Source organism: Bos grunniens, chromosome 1, assembly GCF_055505025.1.
Source record: "Bos grunniens cultivar Pamir isolate PY7600 chromosome 1, Bosgru_T2T1.0, whole genome shotgun sequence".
Classification (NCBI taxonomy): domain Eukaryota; kingdom Metazoa; phylum Chordata; class Mammalia; order Artiodactyla; family Bovidae; genus Bos; species Bos grunniens.
In genome coordinates, this window is record NC_141165.1 from 58,983,579 (window position 1) to 59,006,678 (window position 23,100).

Sequence of the window (23,100 nt, forward strand, 5' to 3'; positions counted from 1 at the left end):
AGGCATCCCTTCTCCCCCAGACTCCCTCCCATCCAGGCTGCCACATAAGAGTAAGATCTTAAAGACTGAAGGGCTGTGATTGTGAACTTGAGATTCTTTTATTTGGAAGAATGATAACGAAGTTTGTGATCAGGCAAAGTTATGGTTATGTGGTAAAGATATCCAGAATGCTTATCTTCTTCAGGCAGGTAGTTGCTTGTTTTCTTCCTATGAGGGTAATCTTACTCTGCTTCAGTATCCTGCTGTTCTGAGAATAAAAGATGAATAAGACAAAGTCCTGGCTCCAAGTGGCAGAAAATTGAAACCTAATGGATACTGCCTCTGAGGCCTCAATGGCCAAGTTATCTTTGAGTGAAAGCCAGCCCATAAACATCTCCCAATGAAGGTTCTAACTGGCTCCTTTGTGTTTGTTCTTCAAAGAAAATCGTTGGAGAAATTTCCTTAGGCCAGAGAATCTTCAAAAGTCATGGTTTCCTTGAATGTCCGGAGGAGTTTTGTCTGCAGAAAGCCATGATCTTGTACTTGAGCAATTTTCCTTCTCTGCTTTGACAGCTATGGCGATCAGAGCCAAGTTTTCTGTCACCTTTTACAATTCAAAGAATTATATTTGTTTATGTATACACACTTCCCTGGTGGCTAAGACAGGAAAGAACACCTGCCATGTGAGAGACCTGGGTTCGATCCCTGGGTTGGGAAGATCCCCTGGAGGAGGGCATGCCAACCTACTGCAGTTTACTTGCCTGAAGAATCCCCATGGACAGAGGAGCCTGCCGGGATACAGTCCATGGGGTCACAAAGAGTCGGTCATGACTGAGCAACTAAGCACACAATGTATACACTGTTATATATTTTCCCTTTATTGAACCTCACAGATATTTATTTTATCTTTGTTTTGTCTCTATTTTGGTAAGCATCTCACTGAACTGATAGAATGAGATTGCAGCAAAACAAACAAGCAAGAAAATTAATAAATGTGTTAACTTATGAATAAATTAATTTTAAATTTTGTTAATTAATGCAATTAATTTAATAGATATAATCTATTGACAGTAATTTAGCATATTTGTTTGTTTTGATAAATACACAATAACTTTAGAAATTAATTAAAAAATACATAAATATTTGGAGATGTGAGCATAAGGCACAGAAGTGTAAGCTAAATTTTCCAAGTGCACTTTAAGAGGAAGCATCCCTCACAGCTCAGTTGGTAAAGAATCGCCTGCAATGCAGGAGACCCCAGTTCTATTCCACAGTCGGGAAGATCCGCTGGAGAAGGGATAGGCTACCCACTCCAGTATTCTTGGGCTTCCTGTGTGACTCAGCTGGTAAAGAATCTGCCTTCTATACAGGAGACCTGGGTTCAATCCCTGGGTTGGGACAATCTACCCACTCCAGTATTCTGGTCTGGAGAATTCCATGGACTGTATAGTCCATGGGGTTGCAAAGAGTCAGAAATAACTGAGTGAACTTCACTTTCACTTTTGTACTCAAGATTAATACATACACACACAGCCTAAGACAGCCACGCAGCAAAACAAGACTGAGCCTGTTAAGTGTCATATCACATACATACATACATGTCTGACACTAGATATTTGGATGGAATTCCTGATATCAACTAAAATTGCACTAAGTAAGCAACAATTTGAACAGGTCTTTTTTTTCCCCATAGTAACCTTTTAAATCGAAAACCAAGGGCAAGTCGGGGAAACCTATTTGATTAAAAGAAAAGGTTATGTATCTACACGTTCTTACAAATCTTGACTGGTGAAATGCTTTATTAAGGCAAATCTGGTTTCCTTTTGCTCTGCTTTGTTTTTCTTCTTTCTGCAGCTTGTCCTGAAGATTACTATGGGCAGGACTGTGTCCAGCGGTGTTCTTGTGTCTCAGGACAGTGTGACCCGGTGACTGGAAGGTGCCAGTGTCCACCTGGCCAAGTGGGGGCCAGGTGTCAGCAAGGTAACAATGCCTGCAGGGTCACCTTGTTCGTCTTGGCACTAATTAAGCTAAATTCTAAAGGCAGATGCAGTGCCAGGGCTTATAATTAAGTGGGAATTGTTTACGACACTTTAAAATGTGGCTTTAATCATATGCAAGTACACACTCCTGTAGAGTTATAAAGGAAATAGTTTACTGGGGGAGTAAACAAAAAAATGAACGAACACAAACACAGAATAATTTCTGCATATTCTTAACTAGGAGCAAACTTTTAAATAACTAACTTTTGTAAAACTACCTCAAATTGTGTGTTGGAGGTATCTGATTACCAACAACAGAAGAGTTTTATGTCCTCATCAGTTTTCAAGAAGGCTATTGAAAGCTGTAGGAAACATGAGAGAAGGAAAAAATACATGACCTTGGTTTAAAACTGTCAAGCTTTCTTTGTCCTAAATAATATTATTTATTATTATCATAATAACAGAATTGTTCAAGGAAAATATGTACATAGAGAATGCCGGGCCCCTACAGCTCTGAGTTGGGGCCAACAGAACAGCTGTTTCTCAATGACACACACAGAGGAGCAAGTCTAAAGATCCTTTGTTGAAATACAAAAGTTGGATGTGTGGGCAAGTTGGAGGAGCTTTCTTGAACCCCAGTGGACATCACAAAGTTGCAGGAAGATTGGATAAAATGAGGAAGGGCACAGATATATTATCATTTCATGTCTTCACTAAAGAAGAGGGAACTGTAAGCAGCCTTGCTGCTAGAGAGGCTAAACTCACCCACACAAGTACATGACCCACATCCCATGACTTTGTGTCATATTCTGGGCTAAGGAGGCATCCTAATAACCAGAATCATTTTTCTAGCCTCTAATCCATACCGCATGCATGCTAAGTTGCTTTGGTCGTGTTTGACTCTGTGCCACTCCATGGACTGTAGCCCCCCAGGCTCCTCTGTCCGAGGGATTCTCCAGGCAAGAATACTGGAGTGGGTTGCCATTTCATTCTCCAGGGGATTTTCTCAACTCAGGGACAACCCACATCTTCTGAAATTTGAAGTGGGTTCTTTCCCACTAGTGCCACCTGGGAAGCCCCAGTCCATACTATGCCCATCCCCCCATAAAAATTACAGGTGCACAAAAACCAATCTGATTTTTTTTTTTTTTAAACTGGTGCACATGAAAACCTTCCCTCATCTTAGAACCAAAATATGAAACCGTTCAAAGACTTTTTAGTGAAATTTTTATAAGAAGGAGAAAAGGAATAGGAAAACAAAAAGCAAGATGAACATGGAGCAGAAGAGTTTTGTTATGGAGCCCATGAAAATATTAACTGAATTTATTCCAAGCATCCAAAGGACATAATGAGAAAGTGTCCCCTATAAATTATGAGTGCTATGCAGAGATACATGGGTTCATGGAATAAATGAAAAGACAACAAAGGGAAATGAAAAAGTAAGCTGGCAGAGCTCAGAAAGAAGTGGAAATGAAAATTAAACCTCACATCATATAAATATAGTCCACATTGAACTCAGGTAATGAGAGAATGGAATCTGCTGATGCGATAGCCATGTAAGGAGAATATACCTGAGGAAAGTGAAAACAATGAAATAGAAAAAAATAGATACATAAATAGAAGAGAAAATATTCAAATATAATCAAGATTTTTTCCCCTCTGAAAGGAAGGAAGATCTGTTGCTACAGATTGAATGAATACATTCTATCCCTAGAAATACTAGTTAGGCTTGATCATATGTGAGAGGAAATTCTATTGAGGATATAAGAAAAAATATGAGATCTCATATGAAGAGATAGGGAAAAAAGTCGGCCTGATACCTCACAGTAATATTTATTGCTAGTTTATGGCTATCAAAACCTACAAAGTTCTAGGGAAAATATGTGATTCAAGTGTTTTAGACACAAACTTTTATTCAAGAAAAACATGATGGGAAATAAACAATAATTTTTAATCATCAAAAATTGCTGGCAATATAGTAACCATAAAATATTTTGAAGAAACTACTAGAAGATAAATTTGAGCAACCAAGTAATACATAGAAAATCTCTGGTAAAAAGGACGTTTGCTGCTGCTGCTAAGTCACGTCAGTCGTGTCTGACTCTGTGCGATCCCATAGACAGCAACCCACCAGGCTCCCCCGTCCCTGGGATTCTCCAGGCAAGAACACTGGAGTGGGTTGCCATTTCCTTCTCCAATGCATGAAAGTGAAAAGTGAAAGTGAAGTCGCTCAGTCATGTCCGATTCTTTGTGACCCCATGGACTGCAGCCTGCCAGGCTCCTCCATCCATGGGGTTTTCCAGGGAAGAGTACTGGAGTAGGTTGCCATTGCCTTCTCCAAAAGGACATTTAATGGGTGTTAAATCTATTTTAATTAAGGCTAAGTTTAAAACAAATTAGCAATTATGGTGACATGGAATATGATAAATATATAGATATTTTACATGATAAAAAATGCTGAGATTGTAATATAAAGAGCATAAGCTCTAGCTTTTAAGCTCCCCTGGGGTATATAAGGCCCCCCCAACCCTGCACCAGGATTGGGTAGGAGAAATCCTAGTGGGGCAGATGCTTTCATTTCTGCCAGAAAGGAAAGAACCGGCCACCCTGGCAGTGACAGTGGAAACTGTGTGGAAAGCACCAGCTTCCACCCACCAGGTGATGAGGAAACTATACCCTTGCAAGCTAAGATGGAGTCAAGGGGGTCTAGTGGGCAGTCAAGACTCTCACAAACACCAAGCAGCAATGAGGCCACTCCAGGCAAGTCAGTGAAGAGCGAGTAGGAAGCCACAAAGAGACACTTCTACCCCTCTTTCGGGTAGGATGTCAGCCTAGTGGAGGCCTAAACTCTTGCCGTGGCCCAGCAGGGATGAGGCACATTTACCCTTGCTCCCCTTGGCGGCTGTGTGGGGAACTTGGGCTTCAGCCTCTTAACAGAGGAACCTCTTTCCTTGCCAGTGGAGTATCATAGGAGACTTGCTCAAACAGAAGATTTAAAGGAGATCCAGAGTCTCAAAATGTCAGGTTCATTAAAAAATTATTCATTATACCAACAACCAGGAAAATTTCAACTTGAATAAGAAAAAATAATCGAAAGACACCAACACTTGGATGACACTGACATCAAAATTATTTGATAATAATTTTAAAAGAAGTCATCATAAAAAATGATTCACTGAACAACCAAAAAGAAATTTTTTTTAATAGAAACGTTCAACAAAGAATACGAGACATAAAGAAGAACCAAGCAGAAATTTTAGAACTGGAAAATACAAAAACCAAAACTGTAAAAATCTCAGTTTGGAGAGGACAGAGGAACACATTAGTGAACTCAGAGATAGATCACAGAAATGACTCAATTTAGACAGCAGATAAGGAAATGACAACAACCAAATAATAACAACAGAGCCTTGGGGAATCTGTGGGAGGGGAAAAATAAATAAATAAATAAAACTCAGACTTTTATGTCATCAGAGTCTTAGAGGAGAGGAGAAAGTAAGCAGGACTGAAGGAGTCAAAGGAACAATGACTAAAGATGTCCTAAACATGACAAAAAGTTTAAACCTACAGAATTAAAAACTCTGTGTGAGTGCCGAACAGGATAAACCAAAAGAAATCCACAAAAGACATAACAACGTCAAAATTCTGAAAACTGAAAAAGAACAAATTTTGAAAATAGCAAGAGAAAAATAACACCTACCTTACCTTCAAAAAAAAAAAAAAAAAAAAGACTAGAATAAAATCAAGGTAAATAAATAGGTACAGACACTGCAAGCACTTTTGAGCAAAAGTAAAGCAGAAGTTATGATATAATTGAGCAGGACCCCAAGGGGCCTTCCCCCATATTCTCTGCTTTAGCTCCTCTCTGAAATACCTAGATAAAGTATTTGATGCCCATTTCCTGAGTTGTTTTGCAGATGTTAAAAAAAAAAAAAAAAGAAAAACTCCCCCTCTCCAACAAATGGCGACAACAAACTACCTGACAACCTTGAGCACTCAGCTCCAGGCCTCCTGGAGTCTAAGAACTGATAGTGTTAATCCCTTTGACACCACCCTGCTACCTCACAATCAGCCAGTCATCGAGCTGTGCACCAGTGGATCACAGACCCAGGAACCCCTCTCCTCACCTGGCTTTTAAAAATGCTTTGCTGATACCCTGTGAGGAGCTGGGGCTTTTTAGAGCATGAGCCACCTTGCAGGCCCTGCAATAAACCTTTCTTTGGTCCAAACTCTGATGCTTCAGTTTGTTTGACCTTACCGTGTGTTGATCACATGAATTTGCATTAACAATGACATCAATATCAATGTTAACTTTTATAGTTAATAAGTGATTTTTATGTGTGTTAACAGGGAGTAAGATCTATGATAAGAGAAAAAAGAACATGATGTACGGCTTGAGAGTATTGTTTACTCACTAAGTAGTATCTGACTGGCTCTTTTGCAACCCCATGAACTGTAGCCCACCAGGCTCCTCTGTCCATGGGATTCTGCAGGCAAGAACACTGGAGTGAGTGTTCCCTCCTCCAGGGGATCTTCCCAACCCTGGGATCATTGCAGGCAGATTCTTTACCACTGAGCCACCAGAGAAGCCCCTTGAAAGTATTAGGTGGATTGAAATGGCAACCTGCTCCAGTATTCTTGCCTGGAAAATTCCATGGACAGAGGAGCCTGGCAGGCTACCGTCCATGGGTCACAAAGAGTCAGACACGACTGAGCATGCATGCACTTAGAGCAAGTTAAAACTTTTTTATCCCTCTAACGTCTGTTCTGCTAGCTAAAATAGCAAGAGAGTCAGAAGTTCTAGATTTGAATCTTGGGTCTTATCTTTTGGCTGCTTAAGTGTGAGCAAGACTTAAGTTTTTCAGCTGCAGTTTTCTCAAGTGTAAAATAAGAATACTGTTACCCACATCAGAGAAATATGTATAAGCATTAAATGAGATAATTCATGTGGAAAATATCATTATGTAAAGCTATTATAAACTAGAGGGTATAAATGGTGGGCCTTTGGCCAAATCTAGCCACAAATGTGTTTGAATTGGCTGACATAGTTTTGGCTTCCACAGTGCTATAAAACAATTTTAATTAGTTGCCAACTTTCAAATATTAGATGATTTCATATAAAATATGGATTTTGAGTTTTCCTGAAAAAAAAAAAAAAAAGCATATTCATTGGCTATGTTGGGCCCATATTCTTCATGGCAAAACGAAATAAATGTGAGTAATGGTTACTCTCCCACTGGTGGCACTTCCCATCATTCAATTATTTTCCCTCTGACAATGAAGCCTCAATTTCCCTTATGTCTGGTTAGCTTCACTCGTGTGTATCTTAACTCCTCTTGCCAGTACATTTTTGTTTGTGTCACCTACCACTTTGTACTGAAGTGCTTTTCACATTTCAGCACAGAGACATTAAGGAGCAAATGACTAATGCATCTTTATCAATTATGGGATTAAATACATAAAATCTCCCGTCACTAATCTAAGATCAATCTCTGTTTTTCATAGAACATCTCCAGTTCCCAAAGTATACCAGGCACAAAGTTATAAGCTCAATAAGTATTTATGGAGTGGATGAAAATATGAATGAATGACATTGATGTACTTACTACCTGAAGGATACATATGAGTGGTTGTTTGCTTTGAGTATTTTTAAAAAATGATTTTGCTATATGGATTTGATTAGTCTCTCTGAAGCCGAGAAAAATATTTACTTGCGTGACATTTTTACTTAGTTTGATTTTTTGAATTTTTACTACAGTATGTCCTCCAACAAAATATGGCCCAAATTGTGAGCTAAAATGCACCTGTAAAAATGGTGGCCTTTGCAATCCTGTAGATGGAAGCTGTACCTGTGCCCTTGGATGGACAGGAGATTATTGTGAAAAAGGTAAGTTGATTACTACCTTCTTTTATTCAATAAAATCTACAGCATACTGCCATTCACTGACAAAATACAGTAGAAATCTGTGAAAGGGCTATTTTCCAATACATTTATGCAAGTTGTTTATAGTTTATGATTACATTTCTAATAAAAATAATGTTATGTTAATACCAGTTGATTTTGTTACCTTGTTACCGGAATACCACATGAAAACTCTTAAACTCTTAAGTAATTGAAATAGTATTAATGTGAAAGAGCTCCTGTGAGACCTAAATCCCACTCCCCGTCCAGCCAATTCTTGAGGTGGGCAGGGCACAGGATGCGGGGCCCTGGGCAGATCCAGCTCACATCAGGAGTGGGCCCAGCTTCAAAGGGTGATGAGGAGGACTCTGGGACCAGAGGTCTTGAAACTGTACATCCTCAGGAGAAGTTTAATCATGTACCACCATAAATGTACTTTTATTTAGAAGTGATATTCATGTGCTGCTCCACATTAGAAAAGTTGATAATGAATGGATAAAAATAAATATCGATAGTTATTCTAGTGTTTGCTTTTCAAACCACAGTTAATTATTTTGTACAGCACTGGAAAGCACGCACCTAATTAGAGCACACTCTTTTAAGAAGATAGTGTTGTGTTTTTCAGAACATTGAGAAAGGGTAGTAAGACACAGTATGGATGAGAACACTGTTCTTGGGGCCTAACCTTGGGGCCCCCTGAGTGAAAAATAATCCACAGTGAACTTATACTGAGGTGGTTCCAACTATGGGATCTCTGGCTCCTTAGACCTGGGACTATGATGTGCTTTCATAATGGGGGTAATTACCCACCATCTTTCACCACTCATTTGACTGTCATGAAACTTGGCAGCACAGCGCAAGTGAAAGTACCTTGCAGTGGGATTGCATAAGCCCTTATGCTAATTCCTGCTTTGCTGATACCATGCTCTGGGCCATAAGGACATTCACAACATCTCCCCAGTAGTTTCCAATCTGAAAGTGAGGATGATGACACTGAAATGACAGCCCATCTAAAACCAACATTCAAGGAAGACCAATTTTCATGGACTTTTTAAAACCATGGATCTCCTCTCTTAATTCATGGGAGATAGCTCCTATCAACATTGTGATACTCAGGACTCCTAAAGCAGAATAATAGCATTTTGTGTAGAATAGATGTGCTCTTGGTTTTATTTTTGGTTTTAAGTTAGATAACCCTCAAGCATTTGGGGTTGTGGGATATTTTAACTTCTGATTCTATCATTTAAACCTTTTATTATGGAACATTTCAAACATATACAAGAGTTACTGAGTCATGGGGTAAATACAAATGTAACCTTGTAACATATGGACAAATTCTCTCTCATGGGAGATTATATCATATTTCATCCTCATAAGCAATACATGGTTATCAAAAGAGTATAATATGCATGACTCATTGGAAAAGACTCTGATGCTGGAGGGATTGGGGGCAAGAGGAGAAGGGGACGACAGAGGATGAGATGGCTGGATGGCATCACTGACTCGATGGACGTGAGTCTGAGTGAACTCCAGGAGCTGGTGATGGACAGGGAGGCCTGGCGTGCTGCGATTCATTGGGTCGCAAAGAGTCGGACATGACTGAGCGACTGATCTGATCTGATTATATGAGTGGAGTTTTCATATTCATTGTTATTATTATGAATAATGTTTAGCATCCTCTCTGATGGCTAAGGAACTTCTGCATTTCTTTTTCTATAAATTGTCTACTTATACTGTAAATAGTTGTCATTTCCATGCGCCCAGGGGAGGAGGTGAGCTCAGGGTCTATGTGGTGCACAGTCTTGGCCACTCTCATCACTGCAAGGCTTTTTTCTCCAAGATTACTGGGCTTCTTACATAACAGCTGACATCTTAAAACAGAAGTTGTCAGGTCTTCCTAAGACATAGACGTGATCTATCATCATTTTCACCACATTCTCTTGGGTACAGCCAGTTATGGATTCAGCCCACATTCCTCAAGAGGACTGACGATACAAAAGTATGAGTCCCAGGTGATGTGCTTTATTAAGAGCATCTTTGAATTATAGATTATGCATGATTCAAAAAGATTTTGTTTTCTTTTTTTGTTATAAAACCATCTTTTCTCTATTTTGTAAAATGTTGAGTCTTAATTAGGGATGGACTCCCCATTCTCAAGTTTTAAAAGAATTCAGCCATGTTTTCTTTTAGGACTCATATGACACCATTTTTTACATGCAATTCTCTGATCAATTAAAAATATTTTTCTTGGTGTATGGTGTGAGGAATAGATTCATTTCCCCCTTATGTGGCTGTTCAGTTATCACACAAGTCTATCTCTCCCACTGATTTGAGATGCAGGCTTCATTGACAACTAAACATTAATATGCAGTTAGATATAGTTCCTGATGATCCACTCTATTGATCTGTTTATGTGAAAATACAATAGTGTTTTTATTAGGAAGTCTTTATTATATGTATTTGATATCGACAGAGCTAGCCACCCTTCATTACTTTCCTTTTTTGGGGATTTCCTGGTGCTATTCTTGTTAATTTGTCCTTCAAAATGAAATTTATAACCAAATCATCCAGATGCAGGAAAAAAAAAAAATCAGTTTTTTTCCCACTGTTTTATTGTCCTCTGGGAGAATCATTGTTTTAGGGAGAATTAGCATATTTCTGATATTAATTCATCTTATCCAAGAACAAACATGGTCTATCTTTCCATTTGTGTAAGCTTTTTGTTCCCCAATAAAGTAAAACACTGAATTTTAATATTCATATTATGACATAGCTATTAATTTTTTAATTTAGTCATCATTTTACTGAATTTTAAATGACTATTATTCAAATGTTTCTTCTGCATTTATGAAACTAGTAATATGATTTTTTTCTTTAGGCTGATAAGTATGATGGATTTATCAAATAATTTTTTAATATTACATAACCTTATATTCTTAGAATAAATATTAGTTGTGATATATTACTTTATAATATGCTATTGGCTTCTGTGTACTTTTATGAATTTGGCATGAATATCATAAGTAAAATTGAAGTATAGTTTTTTGTGCATTTTTTGGGGGGGTTTTGGAATTGATGTTATACTCACATAATAAAATCTATTTGGAATTTTCCTTCCTTTTCAATGCTCTAGAATATATATAAGTAATAAGGTGATGATCTGAACTGTAAAACTTTATAGGACTTACCTGTGAAGCTCAGGAGTGGCTATTTTTTTTTTTAATTGGAGCTGTTTTCTATTTTCTCTATTGTTTTTCTGTTATAACTAGCTTATCTAGGTTTTCTGCTTCAAATTAGGAAAATGTTGGTAAGTTGTCTTCTGTAACTTTTCCATTTCATTTAGGTTTTTGTATTTATTTGTAGTATACTTTTTATATTGATTCCTTTTGATGATCATTGCACATTTTTAAAAAAAAGTGTATATTTGTACTTTTCCTCTTTTATCTTGATCACATTGGCTAATGATTTGTCTGTCTTTTTCATTAATTGTACTGTTTATTTCTGTCTTCAAATTCATTACAGGTTCAATTGTCTTAACTAGAGTTATTGGTCGTGTGGTTTCTCTTTCAGAATGTCTTCCTGGTTATTATGGTCCAGGCTGCCATTTTAATTGCACGTGTCAGAACAATGGAGTTTGCAATAGGTTTTCTGGAAGATGTGAATGCCTCCCTGGTTACCATGGAAGAGACTGTGAGCATGGTAAACAGAGAAAATGAGTGGGCATGTTATGATGTTAAGTTTAAAAAAATATTTTTAAATCATAAAATAATACATTCACATGATATCAAACTAGATAAGCTGTTAATATTTTAATGTTTATTCTTGCAATGTATTTTATAGCTCTAATTTAAGTTCTAGGTGCTGAGAACTATCATAACAATGAAGTAATTGAACTTCTTTATTTGTTTCAGAATAGATGCTTAAAAAAATGTCTGTGGTTCTATGATTATCTACAGTAGACACAGGCAGACACATGCATTGGAGTCAGCTGTTGGTCTTTTAGAATATACTGATATTTCTTTATATCATTTTTTCATTTGGACTCTATATTTTCAACTAAACTAGGAAAATGGAGAATTCTGCCATAATTTGTCTTTGACATCAGAGAACCCTGATGGACAATACAGCTAAGAGATTAAGATGTGAGAGCTTAGTCTCTAGAATTAGTTGTATATGGCCTGCCTCTGCCATATAAAATATGTATAAACAAAATTTTTATAAGTTTCCGTTTTTATAGTGTATAAAATGAAGATAATAATAAACTCACCTTAAAAGGTCATCATTAGGATTAAATACTTGGAAGCATTCAGCACGGCATGTTGTAAAAGTCTTCACAGGTGGCACTAGTGGGCAATTACCTGCCTCCCAATGCAGGAGACATAAGTGATGTGGGTTTGATCCCTGGGTCGGGATGATCCCCTGGAGGAGGGCATGGCAACCCACTTCAGTATTCTTGCCTGGAGAATCCCACAGACAGAGGAGACTCGTGGGCTACAGTCCATAGGGTTACAGAGCTGGACCTGCTGAAGCTACTTAGCATGCACACATGCGTGCACATTGTAAAAGCTGATGAACAGTAATTACTTACAAATCAAGTCTTTTTTAAAGCCTCTGTAGTTGGTGGCTCAGATGGTAGAGAATCCACCTTCAATGCAGGAGACCTGGATTGGATCCCTGGGTTGGGAAGATCCCCTGGAGAAGGAAATGGCAACCCATTCCAATATTCTTGCCTGGAGAATCCCCATAGACAGAGGAGCCTGGCAGACTACAGTCTGTGGGGTCACAAAGACTCAGACACAGCTCGGTGACTAAACACAGCACAGTGATATTAACAATATTTAAAATTGTTTCCACTTGTTTCAACCTGTCTTTAGGTTCTATAAAACATATTTCACAGAAACAAATTCTACTAACCCTTTCTAGGTTTAGAATTATTGCCAGCACTCTGATATTTCTTGGGTTAAGGTATATGAAAGTAAACATCATGTAGTTTTTTTTTGTTTTGTTTTCAATATTGGAATAAGAGATACAGAAGAGGGAAAAACAGTATCTATTCAAGGCCCACAAATTTCATCCTGTTTACAGTAGGGTAGCAAGGAAGATTTTGAGCAGACAAGGGACATCCCTCTGGTGAAAGAAATCTATAAAGTAGATACATTATTAATTATTAGGAAAAGTAGCCATTGATTGTGTCCACACAGGAAGCTATAGTGATGATCTAGGATTTCAAAAATCTATTCTGGGATCAAAATGTAAATGGATGAATAGAAAAGTATATTGGAAGAGCAACTGACTGTATTTTGGCAATTGATTTGGACATACAGGTGAGGAAGATGTAGGAATCAAAGTGAAGTGAAGTGAAGTCACTCAGTCATGTCCAACTCTTTGCGACCCCGTGGACTATAGTCTACCATGCTCCTCTGTCCATGGGATTTTCCAGGCAAGAGTACTGGAGTGGGTTGCCATTTCCTTCTCCAGAGGATCTTCCGGACTCAGGGATCGAACCCAGCTCTCCCGCACTTTAAGCAAGACAGTTCACTGTCTGAGCCACCAGGGAAGTCAAAGATAACTCTAAAGTTCTAAGCCGATGGACCTGGAAGAATGATAATATCATTTAGACAAAAGGAAAAGTTGAGCAAACCAACATTTATGAGCTCAGTTTTTTTTAAATAATTAAAATAGGGGAGATAAAGGAGGCTTCCCTGGTAGCTCAGCTGGTTAAAAAAAAAAAAGTCTGCCTGCAATGCAGGAAACCCCAGTTTGATTCCTGGGTCAGGAATATCCCTTGGAGAAGAGATAGGCTACCCACTCCAATATCCCTGGGCTTCTCTGGTGGCTTAGTCAGTAAAGAATTAAAGAATCTGCCTGTAATGCGGGAGACCTGGGGATCTCTGGGTTGGGAAGATCCCCTGGAGGAGGGTATGGCAACCCACTCCAGTATTCTTGCCTGGAGAATACCCATGGACAGAGGAGATTTGATTTTTTTTAATGTATTGTCAACAGCAATTAAATAAGATCAAACAAAAGAAACCTTGCACTATATCTTCATTTTTTAAGAGTTAAAATGAGATTCGAAGATGGAAGACTGTATATCATACAAAATAATTCATTCCTCATCTCTTTTTGGTTTTACCTTCTTTTTCTGCTCTCTGATGTCAGTTTTTCTCTGATGTTGAATATATCCTGAGTAACTCCATTTATGCTGAAGTGTCACACACTTGAAGCCTAGGCAAATCCAACTCTAGGTGCCTGGGAAGGAGGGTTGGGGGACACAGAGAGAGGAAGAAATTGTGAAGAGCAAGAGTGAGAGGGAGTGAAAGAGAGAGTGGATAATTGAAGGAAAAGGAAATTGCATACCCCTTCTGTTCCCACTGGTAACCATAGACAAAACCCAAGTAATAAATGAGAATCCTTTGCCTGCTGTCAAAATTAGCTCTCACATACCTCCCTCAGGCTGAGCATCTCCCTGGGCAGAGGACAATTTTAGCATTCCAAGGAGTGCATTTGCTTGGACCACATGGTATCTAAACCAATTACTTCTGATGTTGGACCACATGGTATCTAAACCAATTACTTCTGATGTTCAGCCACAAAAATATCTCCAACCATGGAGGAAAAACAGATTGCATTGAACTTGCTAAGAAACAGTTCTACATTATATGTCTATGGGCTATCTAAATAAATTTTTTAAAGATTAAATTTCGCTGACTTTAAAACATGACTTCATAAGATGTTAACTTACTCCATACATATACATCATGTTCTCCATTATTTACTTTCTTCCTCTTTTTCCTCTCCTGTTTTCTTTATATCCCCTTCCATTATCTATCCCCAGGACTTCAAATACCAAGAGCTATATGAATCACCTTCCACGGATAGTCTCTTATTTATTTAAAGAATTTTAAATTCTCACTAAAGTTAGCCTGGATCTGAAGTTAGAAAACACTGCTATTTTAGGTGTTTAGGTTATTAGAGGGTTTTGATGAAGTCTTTGTCAGACTATAACACATTACAGCAAATCAACTTTATCTACTTGAAGATATCTTACATTTTCTTGTGGACTTTTCTAGACTACTGGTTGAGAATGGCACTGATATATTCACATATCTGCATGACTAAAGTACTGTCACTATGCTTCTCCATGTAATTTTTCCTTGCTTTCCAGTTCTTGCGCCTCTTTTCTCTTTCTTTGGTCCTGGGAAAGAGATTACCTAGAGTATATCCTTTGATTTTTCCCTTATTTATTCTTAAAGCCAAAATAGTGTTTTGACATTTCCATTTTCTAGCATGCCTTCCTGGATTTTATGGTTTGAACTGTGCTCACATTTGTGACTGCAAAAATGGAGCCAGTTGTGATGCAGCCAGTGGACAGTGCATTTGCCCAGCAGGTTTCCATGGCAACCAGTGTGAAAAAGGTATAGCCAGGGTGTTTTTAAGCATTGAATGTGGGAATTCTGTGTGACTGTGAGATCTTTCCATCTGATGGGAAACATGTAAACCTGAATCTCAAACATGGAATAATCACCTGAGCTTCTGATGTGGACATTAAAGTGACAAGAATTCACTCTTACAAGCAGTAAAATGAGTCCTGATTTTATTACTGATTGGTCAAAATTTTTATTCTGCCCTAAATGAAACTATTTAGGATCTCAAAACACCACTAAAGCAGTTAGTCTTCAATGGAAAAGAATTCTGCTTTGAATGAGAAATATTTCATTAAATGCTTTGAAAAGGATGACATGCATTTAGTTCAGTGAAACAGATTCAAGGGCTTTATGAAAATGTTTAAGATGTGAACTAGGCAGAAGTAATAGCAGCCATGAATGTGGATGAAGATATATAGGTGAGAAAGTGGGCTACTCAGTTTGAAATAAAATATTATTAAGCCCTGGTCCATTCAAAACAATACAGAACCACACAGGTTTCAATAAATAATTCCAAGTTTCATTTTAGTTTCTACTATGTTTGCTCTTGTGCATATGGTTACAGCAACCCCAATAATTATAAAGATAATAGAATGATAGTGGTCATTTGACTTTATGTGAATCAAAGTTCTTATCTTAAAGAAGGAACTATATATTAGTTCCATATCTTATTCGCATAGGTCACTAGAACTTTACATATAGTATCTCTTGTCCATGCTTTATTCACTTATTCATTTATTATGTAACAATTTGAAAAAATGTACACATATTACCTGCTTGCTATTTAAAGCCTGGGAATATAGTGAAGCTTACCATCTTCTGGAGAAACGGTAAATAAATAAATAGCATTATAAGGAAAACTAAAGTAATGCCTCCCTGGTGGCTCAGTGGTAAAGAATCTGCCTGCCAATGCAGAAGACACAGGTTCCATCCCTGGGTCGGGAAGATCCCTGGGAGAAGCAAATGGCAACCCACTCAGTATTCTTGCTGGGAAATCCCATGGACAGAGGAGCCTGGCAGGCTACAGTCCATGGGGTCACAAAAGAGTCAGACACAACTTAGCAACAAAACAACAACACTTAAAGTAATGTACTTGGCTGGATGACTCAATCTCCTTCCTTAAATTTCTGTCTTCAAAAAGCTTGCTGCTGCTGCTGCTAAGTCGCTTCAGTCGTGTCCGACTCTGTAAGACCCAGTGGATGGCAGCCCACCAGGCTCCCCCATCCCTGGGATTCTCCAGGCAAGAACACTGGAGTGGCTTGCCATTTCCTTCTCCAATGCATGAAAGTGAAAAGTGAAAGTGAAGTCGCTCAGTTGTGACCGACCCTCAACGATCCCATGGACTGCAGCCTTTCAGGCTCCTCCATCCATGGGATTTTCCAGGCAAGAGTACTGGAGTGGGGTGCCACTGCCTTCTCCGTCATTCTAACAGGTGCAAACCAGTGTTGAAGTAAGTCAATTTTAAGGTGCAAGTATGAACCTGTGTATAAAATGAAGCTTCATTCCAGAACTTTCCTCCCTTCTTCCAACCAAATAATCTCATTTTATCTTCCCACTATGCTTTTACAGAACAAAAAAAAAAAAAGAAAGAAACTGTATCTTAAATCTCAACTTAGGTGCATCAGTGAGAGCTCAAGGAGTTAATTTTTCAGCATTTCTCTTTCCTGGATAGAATGTTCAGCTGGAATGTTTGGAGACAATTGCCATCAACTTTGTGATTGTGAAAGAGAACGCTCCTGCCACCCAGTAACTGGAAAATGCCTCTGCCCACCTGGGAAAACTGGAGGGAGATGTGATGCTGGTATGAACCAAAACACCTTTGGATGTCTCTCTGACTCATGGGTTATGTGGAAATATATAGACATTTTCATACTAAGAGCATTAGTCAAAGAACATTGCCTGACCACTGCTTGTTACCTTGCCTTACTATGATTAATCAGGGTATGTAGTTGTTACTTTATAGACACCCAAAACCAGTAGCACAACAGACAGAGCATACCTTGTAAGTACCTCAAAGTGATGCAGTTAAACATTGTGATCACAAAGTGATTCAAGAAAATACTAGATTTATAAGGCAATCAAGGTAAGGGCCAGATAGTATTCTTAAAAACAAAGTTCTCAAATACTCTTTGGGAACTGAAACTTATACTTTTTGTTTTGTTTTACTTATAGAAATAACAGCCTTAAATAAAATTGTAATATTCAGGGACTATCTTTAAAAAAAAGAGAAAATAGATTCAGTGAACCATTGACTTCTCGCATGCTGTTAAACTTAACGGATGCATACTAGATGGATAGGTTTTATATTAAATTCACAATAGTCCTGAAGGACTGACTGTGCCACAGATATAACCCAAAGTAGAGCATTTAATCTCAGAATTTACCTTCTTCATCTGGCTAAAAGGAAGGTTCAGTTCACTTCAGTTCAGTCGCACAGTCATGTCCAACTCTTTGCGACCCCATGGACTGCAGCACACCAGGCCTCCCTATCCATTATCAACACCCAGAGCTTACTCAAACTCATGTCCATAGAGTCGGTGATGCCATCCAACCATCTCATCCTCTGTTGACTCCTTCACCTCCTGCCTTCAATCTTTCATAACATCAGGGTCTTTTCAAATGAGTCACTTCTTTGCATCAGGTGGCCAAAGTATTGGAGTTTCAGCTTCAACAGCAGTCCTTCCAATGAATATTCAGGACTGATTTCCTTTAGAACATCCAATGGACTCTCAAAAGTCTGCTCCAACACCACAATTCAAAAGCATCAATTCCTCAGCACTCAGCTTTCTTTATAGTCCAACTCTCACATCCATACCTGACAACTGGAAAAACCATATCTTTGATTAGATAGACCTTTGTTGGCAAAGTAATGTCTCTGCTTTTGAATATGCTATCTAGGTTGGTCATAACTTTTCTTCCAAGGAGCAAGCGTCTTTTAATTTCATGGCTGCAGTCACCATCTGCAGTGATTTTGGATCCCCCCAAAATAAACTCTCTCATTGTTTCCACTGTTTCTCCATCTATTTGCCATGAAGTGGTAGGACCAAATGCCATGATCTTAGTTTTTTTGAATGTTGAGTTTTAAGCCAACTTTTTCACTCTCCTCTTTCACTTTCATCAAGAGGCTCTTCGCTTTCTGCCATAAGGGTGGTATCATCTGCATATCTGAGGTTATTCATATTTCTCCCTGCAATCTTGATTCCAGCTTGTGCTTCTTCCAGACCAGCGTTTCTCATGATGTACTCTGCATATAAGTTAAATAAGCAGGGTGACAATACACAGCCTTGACGTACTCCTTTTCCTATTTGGAACCAGTCTGTTGTTCCATGTCCAGTTCTAACTGTTGCTTCCTGACCAGCATACAGATTTCTCAAGAGGCAGGTCAGGTGGTCTGGTATTCCCATCTCTTTCAGAATTTTCCACAGTTTATTGGGATCCACACAGTCAAAGGCTTTGGCATAGTCAATAAAGCAGAAATAGATGTTTTTTCTGGAACTCTCTTGCTTTTTTCATGATCCAGCGGATGTTGGAAATTTGATCTCTGGTTCCTCTGCCTTTTCTAAAACCAGCTTGAACATCAGGAAGTTCACAGTTCAGATATTGCTGAAGCCTGGCTTGGAGAATTTTGAGCATTACTTTACTAGCGTGTGAGATGAGTGCAATTGTGTGGTAGTTTGAGCATTCTTTGGCATTGCCTTTCTTTGGGATTGGAATGAAAACTGACCTTTTCCAGTCCTGTGGCCACTGCTGAGTTTTCCAAATTTGCTGGCATATTGAGTGCAGCACTTTCACAGCATCATCTTTTAGGATTTGAAATAGCTCAACTGGAATTCCATCACCTCCTAGCTTTGTTCATAGTGATGCTTCCTAAGGTCAATTTGACTTCACATTCCAGGATGTCTGGCTCTAGGTGAGTGATCACACCATCATGATTATCTGGGTCATGAAGATCTTTTTTGTATAGTTCTTCTGTGTATTCTTGCCACCTCTTAGTGTCTTCTGCTTCTGTTAAGTCCATATAATTTCTGTCCTTTGTTGTGCCCACCCTTGCATGAAATGTTCCCTTGGTATCTCTAATTTTCTTGAAGAGATCTCTAGTCTTTCCCATTCTGTTGTTTTCCTCTATTTCTTTGCATTGATCACTGAGGAAGGCTTTCATTTCTCTCCTTGCTATTCTTTGGAACTCTGCATTCAAATGGGTATATCTTTCCTTTTCTCCTTTGCCTTTGACTTCTCTCTTTACACAGCTATTTGTAAGGCATTTTAGGAATCAGCGAACTAAAATGGACTGGAATGGATGAATTTAACCAAGATGATCATTATATCTACTACTGTGGACACAAATCCCTAAGAAGAAATGGAGTAGCCATCATGATCAACAAAAAAGTCCGAAATGCAGTACTTTGATGAAATCTCAAAAATGAAAGAATGATCTCTGTTCATTTCCAAGGCAAACCATTCAATATCACAGTAATCCTAGTCTATGCCTCGACCAATAAAGCTGAAGAAGCTGAAGTTGAACCGTTCTATGAAGACATACAAGACCTTCTAGAACTAATACCTCAAAAAGATGTCCTTTTCATCATAGGGGACTGGAATGCAAAAGTAGGAAGTCAAGAAATACTTGCAGTAGCAGGCAAATTTGGCCTTGGAGTACAGAATGAAGCAGGGCAAAGGCTAATAGAGTTTTTCCAAGAGAACGCACTGGTCCTAGTGAACACCCTCTTCCAACAACACAAGAGAAGACTCTACAGATGGACATCACCAGATGGTCAATACTGAAATCAGATTGATTATATTCTTTTCAGTCAAAGATTTAGAACCTCTATACAGTCAGCAAAAACAAGACCAGGAGCTGACTGTGGCTTGGATCATGGACTCCTTATTGCCAACTTCAGACTTAAGTTGAAGAAAGTAGGGAAAACCATTAGACCATTCAGGTATGACCTAAATCAAATCCCTTATGATTATATAGTGCAAGTGACAAATAGATTCAAGGGATTAGATCTGATAGAGTGTCTGAAGAACTATAGATGGAGGTTCATGACATTGTACAGGAGGCAGGGATCAAGACCATCCCCAAGAAAAAGAAATGCAAAAAAAAAGGATGTTCGAGGCTATGTATTTCTAACATCATTTCCAGCACTAATCTGTGATTCTGTAACCTAGAATTTCAATCATGCTGAAAAAGCCTCAGTAACCTTCCAGGTCAGGCTGGTGGCTCACTGGTAAAGAATTCATCTGCTAATATAGGAGATGCAGGTTTAATCCGTGGGTCAGGAAGATCCCCTGAATGAGGAAATGGCAACCTACTCTAGGGTTCTCACCTGGAAAACCCCATCAAAAGAGGAGACTGGTGGGCTATAATTCATGGGGTCACAGAGTCAGACACGACTTAGTAACTGAAAAAATAATACAGCAACGACCTTCTACGCTACAGGAGAGTGCTAGTCACCTAACATCCATCTCCCCCACCCGACCTTGCTGCTGAGAAATAGAAGAAAAACAATTTGCTTTGAATGCCATGCCATGCCCTGCCCTAAACTTTGCTTATATTTATTTCATCTGTATCACAACCCCTTGAAATCATTGCCATTTGATTTCAATGGCAAATTTGATTTCAATGGGAAATCTTATTCCCATTTGACAGATGAGGAAGTGGAGGCACAGAAAGGAAAAAGTGGCAGAGCCAAGATTTGAACCCAGGTAGTCTGGCTTCAGACCTTGGGTGATGCTATTAGAAGGTGATACTGTATATGTAAACATCTGTATCTAGTCCAGAATAAGGAACCTCCAGTGGCTCATTAATAGTCTTGCATTCCTTCCAACCCCTCCTTCTTCCCTTCTGAGCAGACTTACAGGATAAGGCCAAGAGGTTTTGAGTATTAACTAGGAATCCTTTGGCTCTTCAAACTCAGGAGCTTACTGATATTGACATTTCTTCCCTGAAAATCTGCTTCATTTGTATCTTTAATCCTTGTGTTTCTACAATCTGCACTAAAAGTTTCTTGAGAGTCGAATCCATGTTTACTTATCTTTTATCAAAAACATTTAGAATTAGGTCTAGTGCATGATAGCCTCAGCAAAATTTTTTTGAATTCATTCTTGCTTCCTTTCTCCATTTTCTGAATGGAGTCATGATAGAAGTACCTGAACTTGGTCACATATAAACTAAATTCATCAGAATACACATCCACATGACATCATGGTGAAGCTACAGGGCACAGTCTCCAATGAAATGCTCACTAAAGGCAGTGCTTTATGCATTTGTGGATTCATCTAAATCCTCAAGAAAACCATTAATGTATATTGAATGCATATTATCAGCTAGGCATTTTCACTTATACTAGATGCCTTTAATATTATCACTATGCCCATTTTCTAGGTGAGGAAGCTGGGCACTGAAGGTTAAGTAAGTTCCCCAAGATTCAGTTCAGTTCAGTTCAGTCGCTCAGTCATGTCTGACTCTTTGTGACCCCATGAATCACAGCACGCCAGGCCTCCCTGTCCATCAACAACTCCCGGAGTTCACTCAAACTCATGTCCATCGAGTCGGTGATGCCATCCAGCCATCTCATCCTCTGTCATCCCCTTCTCCTCCCACCCCCAATCCGTCCCAGCATCAAAATCTTTTCCAATGAGTCAATTCTTCACATGAGGTGGCCAAAGTACTGGAGTTTCAGCTTTAGCATCAGTCCTTCCACTGAACACCCAGGACTGATCTCCTTTAGGATGGACTGGTTGAACCTCCTTGCAGTTCAAGGGACTCTCAAGAGTCTTCTCCAGCACCACAGTTCAAAAGCATCAATTCTTTGGCGCTCAGCCTTCTTCACAGTCCAACTCTCACATCCATACATGACCACTGGAAAAACCATAGCCTTGACTAGATGGACCTTTGTTGGCAAAGTAATATCCCTGCTTTTCAATATACTATCTAGGTTGGTCATACGTTTCCTTCCAAGGAGTAAGCATCTTTTAATTTCATGGCTGCAGTCACCATCTGCAGTGATTTTGGATCCCCCCAAAATAAAGTCTGACACTGTTTCCATTGTTTCCCCATCTATTTCCCATGAAGTGATAGGACCAGATGCCATGATCTTCGTTTTTTGAATGTTGAGCTTTAAGCCAACTTTTTTACTCTCCACTTTCACTTTCATCAAGAGGCTTTTTAGTTCCTCTTCACTTTCTGCCATAAGGGTGGTGTCATCTGCATATCTGAGGTTATTCATATTTCTCCTGGAAATCTTGATTCCAGCTTGTGCTTCCTCCAGCCCAGCGTTTCTCATGAGGTACTCTGCATATAAGTTAAATAAGCAGGGTGACAATATACAGCCTTGACGAACTCCTTTTCCTATTTGGAACCAGTCTGTTGCTCCATGTCCAGTTCTAACTGTTGCTTCCTGACTTGCATACAGGTTTCTCAAGAGGCAGGTCAGGTGGTCTGGTATTCCCATCTCTTTCAGAATTTTCCACAGTTTATTGGGATCCACACAGTCAAAGGCTTTGGCATAAACAATAAAGCAGAAATAGATGTTTTTTCTGGAACTCTCTTGCTTTTTCCATGATGCAGCGGATGTTGGCAATTTGATCTCTGGTTCCTCTGCCTTTTCTAAAACCAACTTGAACATCTGGAAATTTCACAGTTCAGATATTGCTGAAGCCTGGCTTGGAGAATTTTGAGCATTACTTTACTAGCATGTGAGATGAGTGCAATTGTGCGGTAGTTTGAGCATTCTTTGGCATTGCCTTTCTTTGGGATTGGAATGAAAACTGACCTTTTCCAGTCCTGTGGCCACTTCTGACTTTTCCAAATTTG

At 38.9% G+C, this 23,100-nt stretch overlaps 1 protein-coding gene across 1 annotated transcript in view; it reads left to right on the plus strand.

Annotated features, from left to right (window-relative positions):
• The window catches only part of LOC147379488 (uncharacterized), a 687,768-nt gene that overhangs the window by 659,147 nt on the left and 5,521 nt on the right, over positions 1-23,100 (plus strand). Inside the window, exons 21-25 of the mRNA XM_086415322.1 lie at positions 1,834-1,959; positions 7,717-7,845; positions 11,431-11,559; positions 15,147-15,275; positions 16,957-17,085. Coding sequence (XP_086271448.1) covers positions 1,834-1,959; positions 7,717-7,845; positions 11,431-11,559; positions 15,147-15,275; positions 16,957-17,085 — 642 coding nt within the window. The remainder of the gene's footprint in view (positions 1-1,833; positions 1,960-7,716; positions 7,846-11,430; positions 11,560-15,146; positions 15,276-16,956; positions 17,086-23,100) is intronic.